At 45.4% G+C, this 16,640-nt stretch overlaps 1 protein-coding gene across 3 annotated transcripts; it reads left to right on the top strand.

The window, feature by feature from the left end:
* The first annotated feature begins 4,236 nt into the window (after nucleotides 1-4,236).
* LOC103738931 (pyrethroid hydrolase Ces2e-like) lies at nucleotides 4,237-16,363 on the top strand. 3 transcript variants are annotated; one of them, XM_008839135.2, is made up of 12 exons: nucleotides 4,237-4,361; nucleotides 9,639-9,843; nucleotides 11,386-11,527; nucleotides 12,033-12,166; nucleotides 12,248-12,506; nucleotides 12,935-13,036; nucleotides 13,308-13,448; nucleotides 13,544-13,624; nucleotides 13,862-14,006; nucleotides 14,400-14,537; nucleotides 15,193-15,265; nucleotides 15,700-16,363. In XM_008839135.2, the coding sequence occupies exons 1-12, from the start codon at nucleotides 4,289-4,291 to the stop codon at nucleotides 15,884-15,886; spliced, it is 1,680 nt and encodes a 559-aa protein (XP_008837357.1). In that variant the 5' UTR covers nucleotides 4,237-4,288; the 3' UTR covers nucleotides 15,887-16,363. The 3 variants fall into 3 exon arrangements, with proteins under 3 accessions (XP_008837357.1, XP_029422317.1, XP_029422318.1); XM_029566457.1 differs by having other exon boundaries at nucleotides 11,383-11,527; XM_029566458.1 differs by having other exon boundaries at nucleotides 11,383-11,527; nucleotides 15,687-15,799.
* The last annotated feature ends 277 nt before the right edge of the window (nucleotides 16,364-16,640 follow it).

Raw genomic sequence — 16,640 nt, 5'->3', positions numbered from 1 at the left:
ATTTGCATTTCCCTGATTATTAGTGATGTTGAACATCTTTTAAGATGTTTCATAGCCATCTTTACTTCTTCTTTTGAGAACTCTGTTCAGCTCCTTAGCCCATCTTATAATTGGGTTGCTTCTTGTCTCGATTCTCTGATAAATTTTTTTAAAGAAGAACTTTCTTCCACTAAAAATATCAATATGCAAATAAAAGATGTCTCCACTACGTGATTCCAGCTGTTTCTCCAGTGGTAGTGAAGTTCTTCCAAGGTCTAGGCATGAGTTCCCTGGCTCACCTGGAGGAACTTGGTCGTGCTGTAGTGCTGCAACAGCACTTCTTCATCCTCAGACTGGTTTCATGTAGAGATGAATGTGACAGTGTATATGGAAGATCTTTATGCATCATCTTGCTCTGTGTGGATGTCATAGGCTGAGATCTTAAACTGTTCCTTATCTAATGAATGGGTTGTTGTCATGGACACAAACTGCCATTCATTTAGTTAATTGTATCTGAAGAGCTGGGGTGAGGAGGGGTATGTTTAGATGCTTTCTTATTCCAGATATGTCATAAATATTCTTTTTTAAAAACTCTTTTTTAAAAAAGGGGGGGTACAGCTAAAGAGATGGCTCAGCAGTTAAGAGCACTGACTGCTCTTGCAGAGGTCCCAGGTTCAATTCCCAGCACCCACATGGCAATTAACAACTGTCCATAACTCAATTTTTTAATTCTTTTTTTTCAAAAAAAAAAACAGGCATAAAAATCTGTTAAGATTAGGGTGGCAGAAAGCTTGTACTTCCCCAATTAAAGCTGGAGAAAACATTTTGAATAAAATTATGGGGGGGGCAGGCTTGGGATACAGTTCCAGAGACAGAGTTCCAACAAGACAGTTCCATCAGCATAGTTCCAGGAGACAGACAGTTCCAAGAGATAGCTAAGGAATAAGTATCCTCTGAGTTCAGGCCTACTCCTACAAATTAAATGGAAGAGTTAGGCTTTTTCCTAAGTGGCACATCTACAATGCAACCTCTACACCTAATGTTTATGGAACATAGAACAAGGGATGAAGAGAACACCAATGCATCTCTCCATTCTCATCAATGAAACTCCTTCATGCAACAGAGGGCCAGGAACACAAAAGGTAAAAAAATGGCCAAAGTAAGGAGAGTAAGAGTCTGCAGAGTGTGGGTCTTTAGACAGGATTCTTGTGTAACTCTGCCCACCCAAAGCTCAGGGACCACTGTGAAAGAGAGGGTGGAAAGATTGTAAGTGCCAGGGAGGAGGTACACAACAATATGGAAATTAGTCCTAGAAGTTCCTGGGACTTTGCTCATATGAACCTACAGCAATGGTGTCAGCATGCACAAGACCTATGCAAACCCAAGCAGACAAAACCCCAGCACAGAACTGTGGAAATGGGCAACAAGCCCAATCTTAGTCAAAGAGTTACTGGCAGCTGATTACTGCTGGGTGAGGAAGAGCTGATCTTCCTCTGCCTAGACCCCAGTGGATGAATTTGCACTGAGGGATGTCTAGGGACAGTAACTTGACACAATGGGCCTTAACACAAATGACAGATGTATGAATTCCAGTGGGGTGGGGGAGCTATGGGAGGGTACCAATGGGGAGGGGTTATAAAAATGATTAAGAATGATTAAGATGTTCTATATGAAATACCCAAATATTCAATTATGATGTTGATGTAGTAATGCCATATGTACCTCCCAGGTTCATGTTTTGGACATTTGGTCCCCAGCTGGTGAGCTACTTTAAAAGCTCTGGAGCCTTTGCAAGATGGTTTCTTATTGGTGAAAGTTAGTCAGTAGGGGTGGGCTTTTGAAGGTTATAACAGCCCCTGACTCTTGGGTTGATATTTCTTAGTCTGTGCCATATGAGCAGCCCCTACCACAAGCTCTTGCTGTCAAGCCTTCCCCACCATGATATGCTGAGACCCTCTGAAACACTCTCCCTTTAGTTCTTCTGTCAGGTGTTTTGTGACAGCAACAAGAACTAATATAGTAGTGATTTTATTTTTGGAGAGTCTTACTGTGGAATAATTTACAGACAATTGAAGCCATCTGTTTTAGCCTCATAGTTTGGTAACTCTGAGTAAATGTGTGACACAATCACCCACTCTCCCACTTCAAGTATTAGAATTTTTCACCCCAAAAGTTCCTTCATGCCCTCATGTACTGCTTTCCATTGTTCTAGTTTGCAAACTGTATATTGTTTGGAAACATTGTAGCTCTTTCTATCATATTATATATAAAAGGAATCATTTATGACTAGCTATCACTAAGCACAATGTCTTTGAGATTCAAACAGTACTTCTTCCCTTTTATTGCAGAGCATCATTCCATGTATGCTCCCAATACACCTTACCACTCAGTAGTTGAACATCTCAGGGACTTCCATTTTAAGGCTATCTCTAGGTAGCAAAGGGGTATTTTGAGACAGGGTCTTACTATGCAGGCTGGGCTAGGGCCACAGTCACCATCCTCCTACTTCAGCCTCTGGAGTGCTGGTATTTCAGGCATGCACCACTGGGCTATTTTTTCATCTATTTTTATGTGTATAAGTGTTTTTCCTACATTATATAAGTGTATCCATGCATGTAATGCCTACGTAGAGGGCTTCGGATCCCCTGGAACTGGAATTGCAGATGGTTATTAGCCACCATGTGGGTGCCAGGAATCCAACCCAGATCCTTTGCAAGAGCAGTCAGTGCTCTTAACTACTGAACCATCTCTCCAGCCCTCTACAAGGCTATTTTTAATCAAACTGTTATGGACATTTTCAAACATAACTTTGTGTGATAACATGCTTTCGATTTTCTTGGGAAAAGATACATATGGATTTGCTGAGTCTTGTGACAAGTGTGAACGTTTAACTTTTAAAGACAATGCCTCACTTTCTTCAAAACGGCTTCATTTCCATGTCCTCTAGTCTTGTCTGAGGGTCTCTGTGGCTCTAGATGTATGCCAGCACTTTTGGTTATGGGTCTTCAAAATGGTCACATTGAATGGGTGTATAGTATGTCTTACTGAAGATACTTAACTTTTATTTTAGCTTTTGCTGTATTTTATTTATTTTCTGTTTCTTGACACAGGGTCTTCCTGTGTAACCCATGCTGTAATCAAAGTCAAGATCCACCTGCCTCAACCTCCCAGGTTCTGAGATTACTTGTATTAGCCAAAATGCCCTCTCTCTCTAGACCTTTTTTAAATCTATCTAGTGAATGTGTCTGTGTCTGTGTGTATATCTGTGTGTGTTTCTGTTTGTGTGTATGCACATGTCATGGGTGGAGAGCAGAGGAAAACTTTCAGGATCCACTTCTCTCCTCCCACCATGTGGATCCTGGGAATCGAACTCAGGTCATCAGCCTTGGTAGCAGTCACCTTACTTACTGAGCCATCTAGACAGCCCTCTCCCTAGACCCTTAACCTCTATTTCCATCTTCCTTTCTGTCTTTAGCTGCCTTTCTACACTCTGTATGTTTCCTTTTTTCTCTGGCTCTGTTTGTTTCGCTCAATGGCCCCGTAGATTTTTGTGTATGTACATTTTCCATCACCCTCCCCAATACACAGAAATGCTCCAGAGTTGCTCCTTCATTTCAGAATATATTTGTATAAATGTGTGTATGTGCACGTATTTACATAGGTACATATGTGTGTGACAGACAAATATACAGAAATGTTCCTGAGACCGTCATCCATGTATATCTTCAGACAATATCTATAAGGAATGGGGAACCTGAAAGGGGAGCCCAGTAAATCATGAGACCTGAAAACGGAGGATTTTCAGGATTAAGGGTACTGTCATGGTGCCCTACATTTGCTCTCACGGTTCGCATCATTCCACTATAGGCCAATCGCACTCTCTAAAGCGGGGGTTCTGAGGGGATGCTCTTCAGAGAAGCCCTTCTGTCTTTTCCAGTTAGAGTTTTCTGTTCTATCTTTTCATCCCAGATGCCCCTCTTTGGACTGTGATTGTAATGTCAGTGAATTTTGTGACTGCAGATTTCAGTCTCAGGTCCCTATATTTCAGAGGATGCAGAAACCTCAGGGTACTTCCAGAGGAGACCAAAAGAATCACAGGAAGCGGTGGGGGTTGGAGGGGGTGGTCATGTTCCACTTGCTGATTTCTGGCTCCTCACAACCCCTGCTTGCTCAGTGTTTTCTCCTGCAGCACCGGCACTGCCAGGCCCCACCCCAAATTCCACCCACTTTCTGCTGGGTCCAAACTCCAGCCTGGTCTTCAGCTGCCTGCCTGTCCTGCAGCAGCTCAGACACATACCTCTGAGCCACAATGGGACTGGAACAAATTCAAGCTTGGCTGACCACTGTCTGTGGGCTCCTGCCTCTCCTCATCCAGGTCCAGGGTGAGGTTCCCATGAGGGTGACAGGGAACTATGTCAGAGCTTCTAAACTGTGCAGAAGGCAGAATGGAGACTGGGGGAGGAAATGGGCAAGGAAGGGTTGAAATGGTAGAGTTCATTGTCCTGGAACTCTGCACACATGTGGCAATCCCCACGAGTTCAGGGTGGGCCCCCTGAAGCCAGAGAGCACAGGGGCTACCTGAGGACACCCATCCTCAAGGAATGAGTTGAGGAAGAGGGAATTCTGAGGAAAAGCAAATGAACAGGGTTGGACAGCAGACTGGGGATGGAGAGTCAGGACAATTCCTCCTGGGTTTGTGGCTACAGTGGGGGCTGTAGCAGGTGGTAACTAACATGGTAATATTCCATGGCCATTTGAGTCAGATGTATCATTCCTTTGACCAGAGGTGTGGCCTGGCCTTCTCCAAGAGGCTCAGACAAGGCTACTTACACTTGGAAATACAGGGCCTCCAGTGCTGCATCTGAAATCAGATCTGAGAGGCCATTGGATGCCTCTTACATCATGTACCTGGCCTGAGGCAATGGCATGACTCAGCTTCCAGAGGAAGTTGATGGCACTCTGTGCCTGCTAAGCAGTCTCCACCTTATTAGGAGTTAGCGGGACAGAATGCCTGGGCATGTCCACAGCCCTCATTCCTCTCCTCTGAAAGGCCCCACCTCTAGGCCCTAATTCTTGCCACCCTTTCCCAGTCTGCCCAGGAGAAAGCCCACTCACCTCTCCTTCATACCTCACCTCCAAGAACCTTTCTTCCTTACCTGATTTGACCTTGCTCCCAGAAATCATCAGGACCTTCCAAGCAAGAGATCTGCTTAGCCTCACTGATGGCTGCCATTTTAAAAAATGCTTGGCTTGATCACATGTTAGAAAGAATCATTAACAAGTCATAGGAAAATACAAATGTAGATCCCATTCTCTCCTGTGTCACTCAGTCTTGACTCCTCCACAGGAACTCTCAAGGTTACTGGGCCACATACTGGAGCTTCCTCATACCATTCAATGGAAGGGCTTTACTTCCAAGATAAATCACTGTTGATGCAACAAATCTATAATCGTGGACATTATAGCAGACTTTTGTCCACTTCTATAACAAACATAAGCATGGTGCCTCAGTAGCTGGTGATTAAAGTGAAATTACATCAATAGAAATTTCATTCCATCAGAGATTGTGTGTATGCAACATGTGACTGGGAATAAGAATGCGTCTTTGGGCTTGGAGCATTTTAGTGATTGGATTGCTGTGTTAAAAAACCCAAATCCATGTAATGATGAAAGAAAATGAGTTTGTTTAGTTCAAAATTTAGAGTCTGAAAATTCGTGATCATGTAGCCCACTGTCGTGGCTTCTGGTGAGAGCCTTCTAGCTAGGTTACAGCATGGCAGTGGCTTTTCATAGCAACAGCATGTGGGAGAGAGATTACATGGCACATGGCGAAAGAGGAAGCAGTATGCCAGGAGTGGCCAGAGTCACCATAGTGTGACAGTCTACTCTCACTTCAAGACCTAACCCATTCTGAAAGTCCAGTAGAAGTCCCTGTATGAGGGCTTCCATGATGTACTCACTTCCCATTAGACCCTGCTTCTTAAAGGCTCCACCACCTCAACAGCAGTGCACTGCAGAGTAACCAATATGTGAGCCTTGCGGGGACAAACCATAACCAAATTACAGCATTCTGTCCCAGCCCCTAGGTTCACATCCTTCTCAAAAATGCGAAAATATATTCATCTCACACTTTCGGTCCCTTTGGGTGTGATTCAAAAGTCCAGAGTCCCAAGTCCCATCTAAAACTCAAGGCAAATTTCTTCCAGCTGAAAGCCCTTAGAATAAAAACAAGTTAGATGGTTTTAAGAATTAATGTTGAGCCAGGCATGGTGACACACTCCTTTAATCCCAGCACTTGGGAAGCAGAGACAGGCTGAGCTCTGTGAATTCAATGCCAGCCTGGTCTACATAGCGAGTTCCAGGCCAGCTGGGGCTAGAGGGGGACCCTGTCTCAAAAAAGACCAAAAGATTTTTTTTTAAATCAAAGAATTAATGTTGAAACAGGCACAGAGTAAGCATTCCCATTCCAAAAAGGATGAGCTAGTAGAAAAGGGTAACAGGGCCCAGCAACTTCACCAAGCAGGGGAGACAGACTCTCAAACTCCAAGGGCAGCATCCTGTGCTCATGGCAGTGGGCCATGACCTTCAAGGCCTCAGGTAGCCTCATCCCTGTGACATTGTTGGTTGTAGCCCTCCTGGCTGCTCTCTCAGGTTGTATGCTGTTGCCTGTGGCTTTCTAGGCCACTGTTGCCTACTGCTTGCATCTGTACAATTCTGGAGTTCTACGGTCTCACTCTCAGAGCCTCACAAGGCATTCTAGTGGAAAATATTGGAGTGGTTCCACCCCAGCAGCAAAGCCTCCTAGACTTTCCTTTCAAATCTCAGTGGAATCTGCTATGTCCTGATAGGCCCTGGATTCTCTGCCCACCAAATTAGTACCATAGAAACCTCAACTGCTGCTAACTCACTTGGAGCAGTGAGAGGAGCCATGCCTGGGATTCCTCAACCATGGCTAGAGCAGTCATATATTATTATACTAGAAAACAAGGAACTGAATCCCAAGGCCTCCCTGGACAGTGAACTCTAGGCCCATTTTCTGAACCCATCTGCCTTCCAAAGCCTCTGTGCTGATGACGGTGGGAGGAAGCGGGGTGGGCGAGCTGGAAGGTTTCTATGATGCCATGAGGGGTCCTTTCCCACTGATGTAGTCCTCTGACTTCCTTCTATCCAAGCATTTGTTTTGTACCTTCATATTCAAGTCCTGTTTTGTTCTTTAAGTGGACATTATGTGAATTTCTCGAATTCTCTGTTTCCCTTTACAGGGAATTATTATTGTGAATTTCACTAAATATGGCCCAAAATTCACGGTTTCCTCTATATTTTGATTAGAAATGTCTTTCTCCAGATACTCTTGGTCATCGCTCTGAAATTTGGCCTTCCAGAGCTTTAGGGTATGACTACAATGTAGCCAACTTCTCTGTAATGATGTGACACAAGCGGCCTTTATTCTGCTTTCCAATGGGATAGCTCTCACTTCCGTCTGAGAATTCCTTAATATGGCCTTTACAATCTGCATTGCTCTCAGCATTCTGGTCGTGACCGTGGAAGATATCTCTATGAAATTTGAGCTCCTCCCTGGTCTTTTGTCATCTGAGCCCTCAACAGAATCACTTCTAATGCTCCATTTACAGCAATATAGGACTTTTCTAGGCTGGTCTTCCAAACCTTTCCAATCTATGGCCACTATAGGGTTCCAATGATATTTCTGTATCTTCAGTTATTATTATAGAAACAACCTCATGCTTGGTACAAACTTTCTGCCTGAGTTTGCTTTGGATTGCTATAACAAAATAGGCAACACTGGGTAATGTATAAAGAAAAATGACTTCTTTATCTAATAATGTTGGAGGCTGAAAATCCATGATGGGTAACTCCCTCTGGTGGGCCACTGGTGAGGACCTTGTGGCTATGTCACGACAAGGCAATGTTGGGGGTTATGAAGAGGGATCAAGCAAGAGAGTGCAAAGAAGCCAAGCTGGCTCTAGGATAACAATCTGCTCTCACTCTCAGAGAAAGTAATCTACCTTGTGAGACTGAACTGATTCCAAAAGACTAGTATAAATCCCTTTTCAAGACAGCCATGATCTAGTCCTGTCCACTAGTTGCTACGTCTTTACAGATCCAACACCTCAGCATTGCTATACTGGGGTCCTGGTTGCCAGCATATAAACCTTTGGTCAACAAACCACATCAACCCATGGCAGAGACACATTTACTAAATTGCCCTTTCTGGTCCTCATGGGTAGAACTGCCAGGCTTGGCCTTTCCAATAACAGTTGACTTCAAACTGGTTGATCTATGTGGAACTATAGTGGGTAGAGCAGCAATCGCTTCCGGAGGTCTTTGTTTCCTCAATGAAGCTTGGTCTATATCTGACAATTCTACAGAGGTGAGACAGGAGATTGGACAGAGGGTGCAGAGATGCAGGAGCATTAGGAGAGGTCAATAGCAGGGAAAGCCACCCTCACTGGATAACTCCTCATACCCTGAGGCACAGAGAGAGCTGTGGCTACCCAAAGCCTACACAGAATGGAAGAACGAGAACCTCCTAGAAGCAGAGAAAATAGTTAATAAAGCAAATGTGCCTATAATCTACTTTCAAAATATCAGAACAAGCACAGCCTGGAGTCTTGGATTGCTTCCTGCCCTTTACACCATTATTTAATGCAAACTCCAGCCTTCACATTTGGTAACCTTCACCAAGAAGATGGGGAAGGAGGAAGAGAAAAAGATAGATGATTGATGGATGGATGGATGGATAATTTATAGATAGATGGTAGGTAGGTAGGTAGATAATTTTGGTTTTTTTTATTATTGTTGTTGATTTGTGTTTTGAGACAGAGTCACTCTATGTAACTCAGGTTCACCTTGAACTCTTTCAAACTTTCAATCTTCCTGATTCAGCCTCCAAAGTACTGGAATTATGGGCATGTGCCATCTTGCCTAGCTAAAATGTATCTGTTTGTGTTTCTTTGCTTTGTTTTGCTTTTTTTCTTTTTCTGATCCTGGGAATCAAATCCAAGACCTCATGTATAAATAGCAAGCCCTGGACCACTGAGCCATACTCCTAAACCTTTTTGTGGAGGGGATTTGAAGAAAGCTGATACTGAGTTTCAGGATATAGTCCATGTGGCCACAAACTCTCTATCCTCCTCCTTCTGGCACATGAGTGCTGCCAGAATTACAGGCTGTGCCACCATACTCATCTTGGATTAAATGTTATTTTATATTATTTCAAAATGAAGTAATATAATGCAAATTGTTTTTTAAATCAAGATTCAATAAGGTACATACATTAGAAATTAATAACTATGTTTCCTTTTTTTAATATGACTTTTGAGATATTGTTCAAATACCATACCTGTCCACTTAAGGGTTCACTTCAGTGGTTTTGCATTATATAGAGTTTACCCAATGTAACCCCAAATCTTAGCCCTATATACTCACCAGGCCCATCTGTTTCTCTATTTCTGATCCTGTCATATCAATAGAATCATGAGCAGTGGTGATGTGAGGCCAGGGTGACAGGCAGGAAGTGAGTGAAACTTCCTGGGTTCCTGGAAAAGGCTGAGCTGAGAGTAATAAGGAGGTGGCAGATCCCTCCAGGAGATGCACCTGATTGTGCAGAACCAATCCTAGTATCACTTCTGCATCAACAGGCCAGGACTCATCCAGTCCAATCAGGACCACCTACACAGGGCAGGTGCAGGGCAGCCTCATCCACATGAAGGGTATTGATGTGGGTGTACACTCCTTCCTGGGAATTCCCTTTGCCAAGCCACCTCTTGGACCACTGCGATTTGCACCCCCTGAGCCTCCTGAACCATGGAATGGTGTAAGAGATGGGACTTCCCACCCAGCCATGTAAGTTCTTCTGGGGCCTTGGGGACTTCAGCCTGGGGTGGGCAGGTGCTCAAATCCCTGGCCAGACTACATCTCAACCCCACAACAGTTTTCCATTGTGTGGGAGGATTCCCCCAAGGTTTTTTGGAAGACTTCGCTAATACAAAGAGGGTTAAACAAATTTTCCAGAACCGGGCATGGTAGCACATGCTTTTAATCCCCGCACTCAGGAGGCAGAGACAGACAGATCTTTGTGAGCTCAAAGCCAGCCTGGTCTACATAGTGAGTTCCAGGCCAGCTGGGGCTACAGGGAGACCCTGTCTCAAAAATACCAAAAAAAAAAAAAAAAATTTAAAAAACCCTTAATGTACAGAGATAACTTCACAGAAAATATTAAAGTTAAAAGACATAGAATGTAAGTAAGGTCTTATAGCCCAACATTCACCAGGCTGGCATTCCACAAAAAGATAAAAATGAGGCATGGAGAACAAACAGTAATAGAATATGGCTGAATTATTAAGAAGTGATGAATAAAAAAAAAAAAAAAAAAAAAAAGGCATCTGGGTGGCATTAGGTCAAGCTATTCCTAGTATTCTCTACCATCAAGGAAGGGTGTTTGGGGAAGGTTTGGTTTAGGTTGACTCCCAGAACCTGCAGAGAGCCCCTGATTATCAACAATAGAAATTATGTTCTTAGAGAGCACAGAAGTGATAGTATCTTGCAGGCCCCACCTCCACAGTCACTGTGCCAACCCATGGATGGGGCTAAGTGTCACTGGACAAGAATTAAGTATGTAGTTATATTAGTTACTTTTCTTGCTGCCAAGACAAAATTCCTGACCACAACAACTTAAGGAGGAAGAGTTGGTTTTATCTTACAGTTCAGGAGTACAGTCCATATAGAAGCAGGAGCTTGAGCCGCTGAGCACGTTCTACCCACAGTCAGGAAGCACATAGAGATATGAATGTATGAATGCTTATGCTCAGTTCAATTTCTGCTTTTTATTTAGTTCAGGACCTCAGCCAATGGAATAGTACTGTCTACTCTAAGTGGCTCTTCCCACCTCAGTTAACCTAATCTAGAAACTCCCTTACAGACACGTCCAGAGATTTTTTTTTTCTGCACTGATTTGAAATCCCACCAAGTGAACATTCATGATAAACAATGAAAATATGCTTCCAACTTGGAATAAGAAAGGTCCACTGCACTGTGGAAATTAACCTCCACTCATTCATGAACTCCAATGTGAGAAATACTGAATATCAACACCTTCAAGGATTGCCAGAGATACCTAAAAGTCATGATTTCCAACCCTCAGGAGGAGTACATTCCAATGCTACCAAAAAACCTTGAGGCCTTACAAGAGGACTAGGCTCTATCCCAGTTTCCCCAGAGCCTGTGGTCTGTACCACAGTGAGCAGAAACCTTAGTGAAAGATCATGTGTGAGCAGGACATCAAGGGGACTGTGCCTAAGAGCAGCTAGAAACACATTTAAGCCAAGAGTCTGTTTTTGTCCCCTTGCTCTGCCACTGGGTTGATTGTCTGCCATGGCTGGTCAGCAGTTGTCTTCAGGACATCACTGCAATGAATACCCAGGCTCTTAAGCTGTTGAATCTGACCTTGTCGCCCATCCCCATGTCTGAGGACTGCCTGTACCTTAGCATCTACACACCAGTTTATGCCCATGAGGGCTCCAACCTGCCGGTGAGTGTCACAGCATGCTCAATTGGGGAGGGAGGACATTTCTCCTCCAGGAATATTGGATAGTCAGCCTGGGCCATACTGCAGCGGTGAGTGCTGATGAAAAGCCTCTCTTTATAATCTGATCCATCTACAAACTTGTGTCCAGAAGACCCATCAGGTGTGCAGTCACCAAAAACCAAATCATTGATTTTTCATTGAGCTGATGAGATTTTAGAACACTGGGTTGATTTTTATGTGGCATGATAAGGAGAGTATCCTTTTTCTTTCCCCATAGAAACCTCTGGGGAAAATGCATTGAGGCTTTGATACTGGGTAGGCTCCAAATATAGGAGGCTTGTATCCATGAGTGAACTTGAATCCCTCACCCATGGCTATGCTGGTAGGTCCAGTTGGGCATTTGTCTAAGTTGGCAGCTGCACAGAGAAAAAGGTTATGCTGACTGTAGGGGGGAACCCGGGGCCAGGGGGGGCATGGAAGATACATGACACATGTCTTGATTCTCCAGGTGATGGTATGGATCCATGGCGGTGCCTTGGTTATAGGCATGGCTTCCTTATATGACGGATCCATGTTGGCTGCCATTGAGGATGTTGTGGTGGTCACTATACAGTACCGCCTAGGTGTCTTGGGCTTCTTCAGGTAAGTTTGTGCCTGGATTGGGCAATGGAGGCTGAAACAAACCAGGACAGCCCTGAGATCCCTGTACCTGCCATTTCTCAGCACTGGAGACCAGCACGCCAGAGGCAACTGGGGCTACTTGGACCAAGTGGCCGCCCTACGCTGGGTCCAGCAGAATATTGCCCACTTTGGAGGAAACCCTAACCGGGTCACCATTTTTGGAGAGTCAGCAGGTGGCACAAGTGTATCTTCACATGTGGTGTCCCCACTGTCCCAAGGACTCTTCCATGGTGCCATCATGCAGAGTGGGGTGGCCTTGTTACCCAGCCTCATCTCCAACTCCTCTGAAGAGGTCTACAAAGTGAGTGCCCTCAAACACATTAGCCCTGACCTGCTGTCTCAGCCCTCACCCTCAGAGCCTCTGGTCCTCTGTCTGACCAGTGTGGACAATGACCATCAAGGTACCCAGGCAACTGCCTGCTTTGCAGGAATTACTGAAGGACTCTAGGGTGAGAATCTATACCGTGTCTCCTCATACAGGTTAAGTATTCCATAAAGCTGTACCTAGAGTTTGTTCCATTATAAACAAAAGCATGTCAGGCACTGTGGCAGTTCCTCTTGACTATCACCTTTGAGCCTTGAAGCAGGAGCAATTTCACACCTGCCATTATCAACACATCTGTGGGTAGACTTTGTGAGATATGGGGGACACCTAGAGCCACTGGGGCCTTGAGATAACCCCTCCCTTCCTAAAATGATGTGTCAGTCTCTACCTATTTTCCTTCATAGATGGTGGCCAACCTGTCTGGATGTGAGCAGGGTGTGAATTCAGAAGCCTTGGTGGGCTGTCTGCGAGGCAAGAATGAAGAAGAGATTCTGGCTATTAACAAGGTTGGACTGAATGGTATGGTGTGGAAGATGACAGGCATAGAGACGGCTGCCTAGGTGGCCTTCAAACTCCCCTGGGCATTGACTTCATTTCACCCTTCATAACCTGGAATCCAAGAAGAGATTTGGAGTCTAGCATGTGGCAAACCAGGTGTGGGCTCTCCTAACATGAGTGTAAGGATCCTGGGATGAGACGAAGAGAAGTGGGAGACTAGCTTAGCATCAGAAGTTTCAAGAACCCAATCTTCCTCCCTGACACTTAATGTCCCTTCAGGCCTTCAAGATCATCCCTGGCATAGTAGATGGTATCTTCCTGCCCAGGCATCCCAAGGAGCTGCTTGCCTCAGCCAACCTCCACCCTGTCCCCAGCATCATTGGTGTCAACAATGATGAATATGGCTGGATCATCCCCTCGGTGAGAATCAGCTCCAAGGCCCTTGGTCTTCAGCTGCCTATCCAAAAGTTCCATATGATCTCAACCACAACACAGCCTCTCTTCTTACCACTCAGAGCATTAGCACCGCTGACTCATGGAAGAAAATGGACAGACAGACTGTGCAGGCTGTCTTGCAGAGAAGGTCAGAACGTATGGTGAGGCTCTTTGGGTACTGTAACCAATGCCGAGGGCTCCCCTGACACCCTCCCCTGCAGACTACTGCAGAAACAAAAGCAGAACTATGACTATGCTTATGTGTTAGGTGTGCCCAGAAACTGGCCCTTTCCTGGTTTAGCTTTGTCCCATGCCAGGCCTTATCTCTACATCCTCAGGCTGTTTTCTCCATGCCCTAGAACCTGCCTAATCTGATTCTCCCTGATCCTTCTTGCTAGAGGTGGCCTCCTGTGTTTAGTGACCTGTTGATCGAAGAGTACATGGGGGACACTGAGGACCCTCAGATTCTCCAAGCACAGTTCCAGGAGATGATGGCAGACTTCATCTTTGTGATCCCTGCACTGCAAGTAGCACGATTTCAGCGTGAGTACATCCGGAACTGAGGCCTGATGCCTAAGGGCAGTTCAGAGCTGTGGATCCCAGTTGAGCTCTGTGGTGTTCAGATGACCACTCATGCCTATATCGGGCCCCTGGTGGCAGGTAGGACCTCATCTCAGTAAATCCTTGGGACTGATCTAAGACATAGGAGTCTTCCACATTTTACAGATGAGGAAACTGAGTGACACGGACGCTGTCAAGACCATACAACAGAGATGGTCAAGGCCATGATCTAAGCAAGGACCTCCCTCAGCCCCAACTAGAGCCAGAAGCCTCCATTTCATTGTTCAAATTCTAGCCAGCTTTGTACCTAGCTTTCCTATAAGGCAGGACATCCCCAGGTGAGGGTTCACGTTCACAGCCTGTCCTTACTCCCAGGTTCCTATGCCCCTGTCTACTTCTATGAGTTCCAACATCGGCCCAACTTCTTCAAGGACACCAAACCACCCCAAGTGAAGGCTGACCATGGTGATGAGATTCTCTTCATCTTCAGATCATTTTTGGGAGGCACCCAAAGTAAGTTATCCTCATTCCCCAGGATCCAGACCCTTCAGTCATAAACAGTCTCACTGTCTAGAGGAAACTGAGGTTCAGAGAAAAAGACATCATGGCATGTGTAGCATGGTGTAGCTCAAAAGACTGCTCAAAGATTAGAGACCAAACCCCTTCCCACCCCTACTTGCCCTCCCACCACTTGTCCCCACCTGTACAGACCACAGGACCAGGCGTGGTTATTTACCAATGGGTGTTTACACTACTTATTTATTTGCTTGTTTTGGTTTTTAGAGACAAAATTTTACTACATCACCTAGGCTAGCCTCTAACTCATGGCAACCTTCCTGTTTCAGTCTCCTGAGTGCTAGCTTTACAGGCACACACCACTACTTCCAATGTGAGTGGGGTGTTCTAAAAGCTTGATTGTTCCTCAGATAACTTCCTAGCCAGAGAGGAGAACATTCTGAGGCAGGGATGAGCCTGGAGGCATATGAATTGGAGACTGGAATGCTGAGGACAGAATTGGCAAGGGCAGGGTGTGAATCCTGGGTGATGAAGATGGAAGGAAGCAAGCCTAGGCCCAAGATCAGGCCACCCTTGGGATCAGGATTTAAAGTAAGAGTTAGAAGCAGCATGGGGAGAGGCGGTCTGGACGCTTTTCCACTCCTACTTATAGTTGACCTCACTGAGGAAGAAGAGCTGCTGAGCAGGAGGATGATGAAATACTGGGCCAACTTTGCACAGCATGGGTAAGAGAACGCTCCTCCCTCATCATCCCCAGAATAGGTAACTACCCAGGTATCCTTCTGTCTGTGCTTGCCTCATTAGCATGCATGGGTTCTTCATCACATGATAGAGTCATCCCCACCTTCAGCCCCCATTTAGACAGGAGACACCTTGTAGGTGCCAACCACTGGTCATTTCCCAGTGACCTGAAGAAGTGAACCATAGTGCTGTGGAGGCTGCATCTGAGAAGAGGGAGAAACGGGACAGATGTCTTTGTTCCACATGAACAGACACTTGTGTGGGACTCTTCCTTTCCTGTATCAGTATCCCTGCCTCGGAGTGCTCACAATTCCCTGACTGCTTTGTCCACTGACATGACCCAAGTCAAGGGATCTGGTCCAAGTTCAGCAGAGCTCAGTGTAACCTTTGTTCCTCCTGCTGGAGGGCGTGTTCACAGGAATCCAAACGGTGAAGGCCTGCCCCACTGGCCTGTGTTTGACCAGGATGAGCAATATCTGCAGCTGGACATCCAGATAGCTGTGGGTGGTGCCCTGAAGGCCTGCAGGATGCAATTCTGGACCAAGACCCTGCCCCAGAAGATGCAGGAGCTAAAGGGGGCTGAGGGCGGGCATGGGGAGTTGTAGTGCCCTATGTCAGTCAGGTCATGGTTTGTCCTGAGTGCAGTTGTGGTTATCCTGAGGTTTCCAAACACCCTAAGAAGAGACAGGGGGAGTACACTCATTTACATAATGACTCATCCTTCTTTATTTGTCCATGCACCCAAAAATTATGAAAACTCACCTCATGTTCCTTGCTATGTCTGCCAGGGATCACTCATATTACACACATCAAACATCCAGGAAGCAATGGATGGCTGAGTCCCAATAGGCAGCACCTTCCTCCATGCCTCACTACATAGACCCCTGCCTCTTCCTCTATTTCTTACCTCGCCTCCACCTACTTTCTCTCCTCCCCTCTAATTCCTGAGGCCCTCCATTCATAATGATGTCCCTTGGAAAGAATTTCTAATCTGGGTGGCTGAATCCCTTTTTCAGCAGGTACCTGTAGTCTTGAATATTCTAATATGTAGAAACCAATAAAAGAAACTGAATCCTAGAAGACCCCAAGAGTTCATTCAGTTAACGATAGCAAAATTATCACAGCTAGGTAGGTCCTACACAACAGAAGTTTATTGCTATCTCTTCTAGAAACTGAAAGTCCTGGTCATGGTGGCACCTGATTGGATATCTAACAAGGACTTACTCTCCAGCTTATAGGTGGCAAGTTTGTCACTGTGTCTTTCCCACCACAAACCAGCAAACAAATTCACACAGGCCGAGTTTCTAAGAGCCCTGTATTAGCCCACCCTTACTCTTATATCAAAATATCTGAGCCTGC

The sequence above is a fragment of the Nannospalax galili genome, unplaced genomic scaffold (genome assembly GCF_000622305.1).
Source record: "Nannospalax galili isolate Female #2095 unplaced genomic scaffold, S.galili_v1.0 scaffold799, whole genome shotgun sequence".
Classification (NCBI taxonomy): Eukaryota; Metazoa; Chordata; class Mammalia; order Rodentia; family Spalacidae; genus Nannospalax; species Nannospalax galili.
The sequence above is the reverse complement of the archived record's forward strand: the minus strand, read 5'-3'. Positions and strand labels throughout refer to the sequence as shown.

Bases quoted from the DNA above. Each gene is read 5' to 3' on its own strand.
- LOC103738931 (XM_029566457.1), top strand. From the start codon at position 4,289: ATGGGACTGGAACAAATTCAAGCTTGGCTGACCACTGTCTGTGGGCTC. The intron at 11,528-12,032 runs GTGAGTGTCACA...TTGATTCTCCAG, and splicing joins ATGAGGGCTCCAACCTGCCG to GTGATGGTATGGATCCATGG. The intron at 12,167-12,247 runs GTAAGTTTGTGC...GCCATTTCTCAG, and splicing joins GGTGTCTTGGGCTTCTTCAG to CACTGGAGACCAGCACGCCA.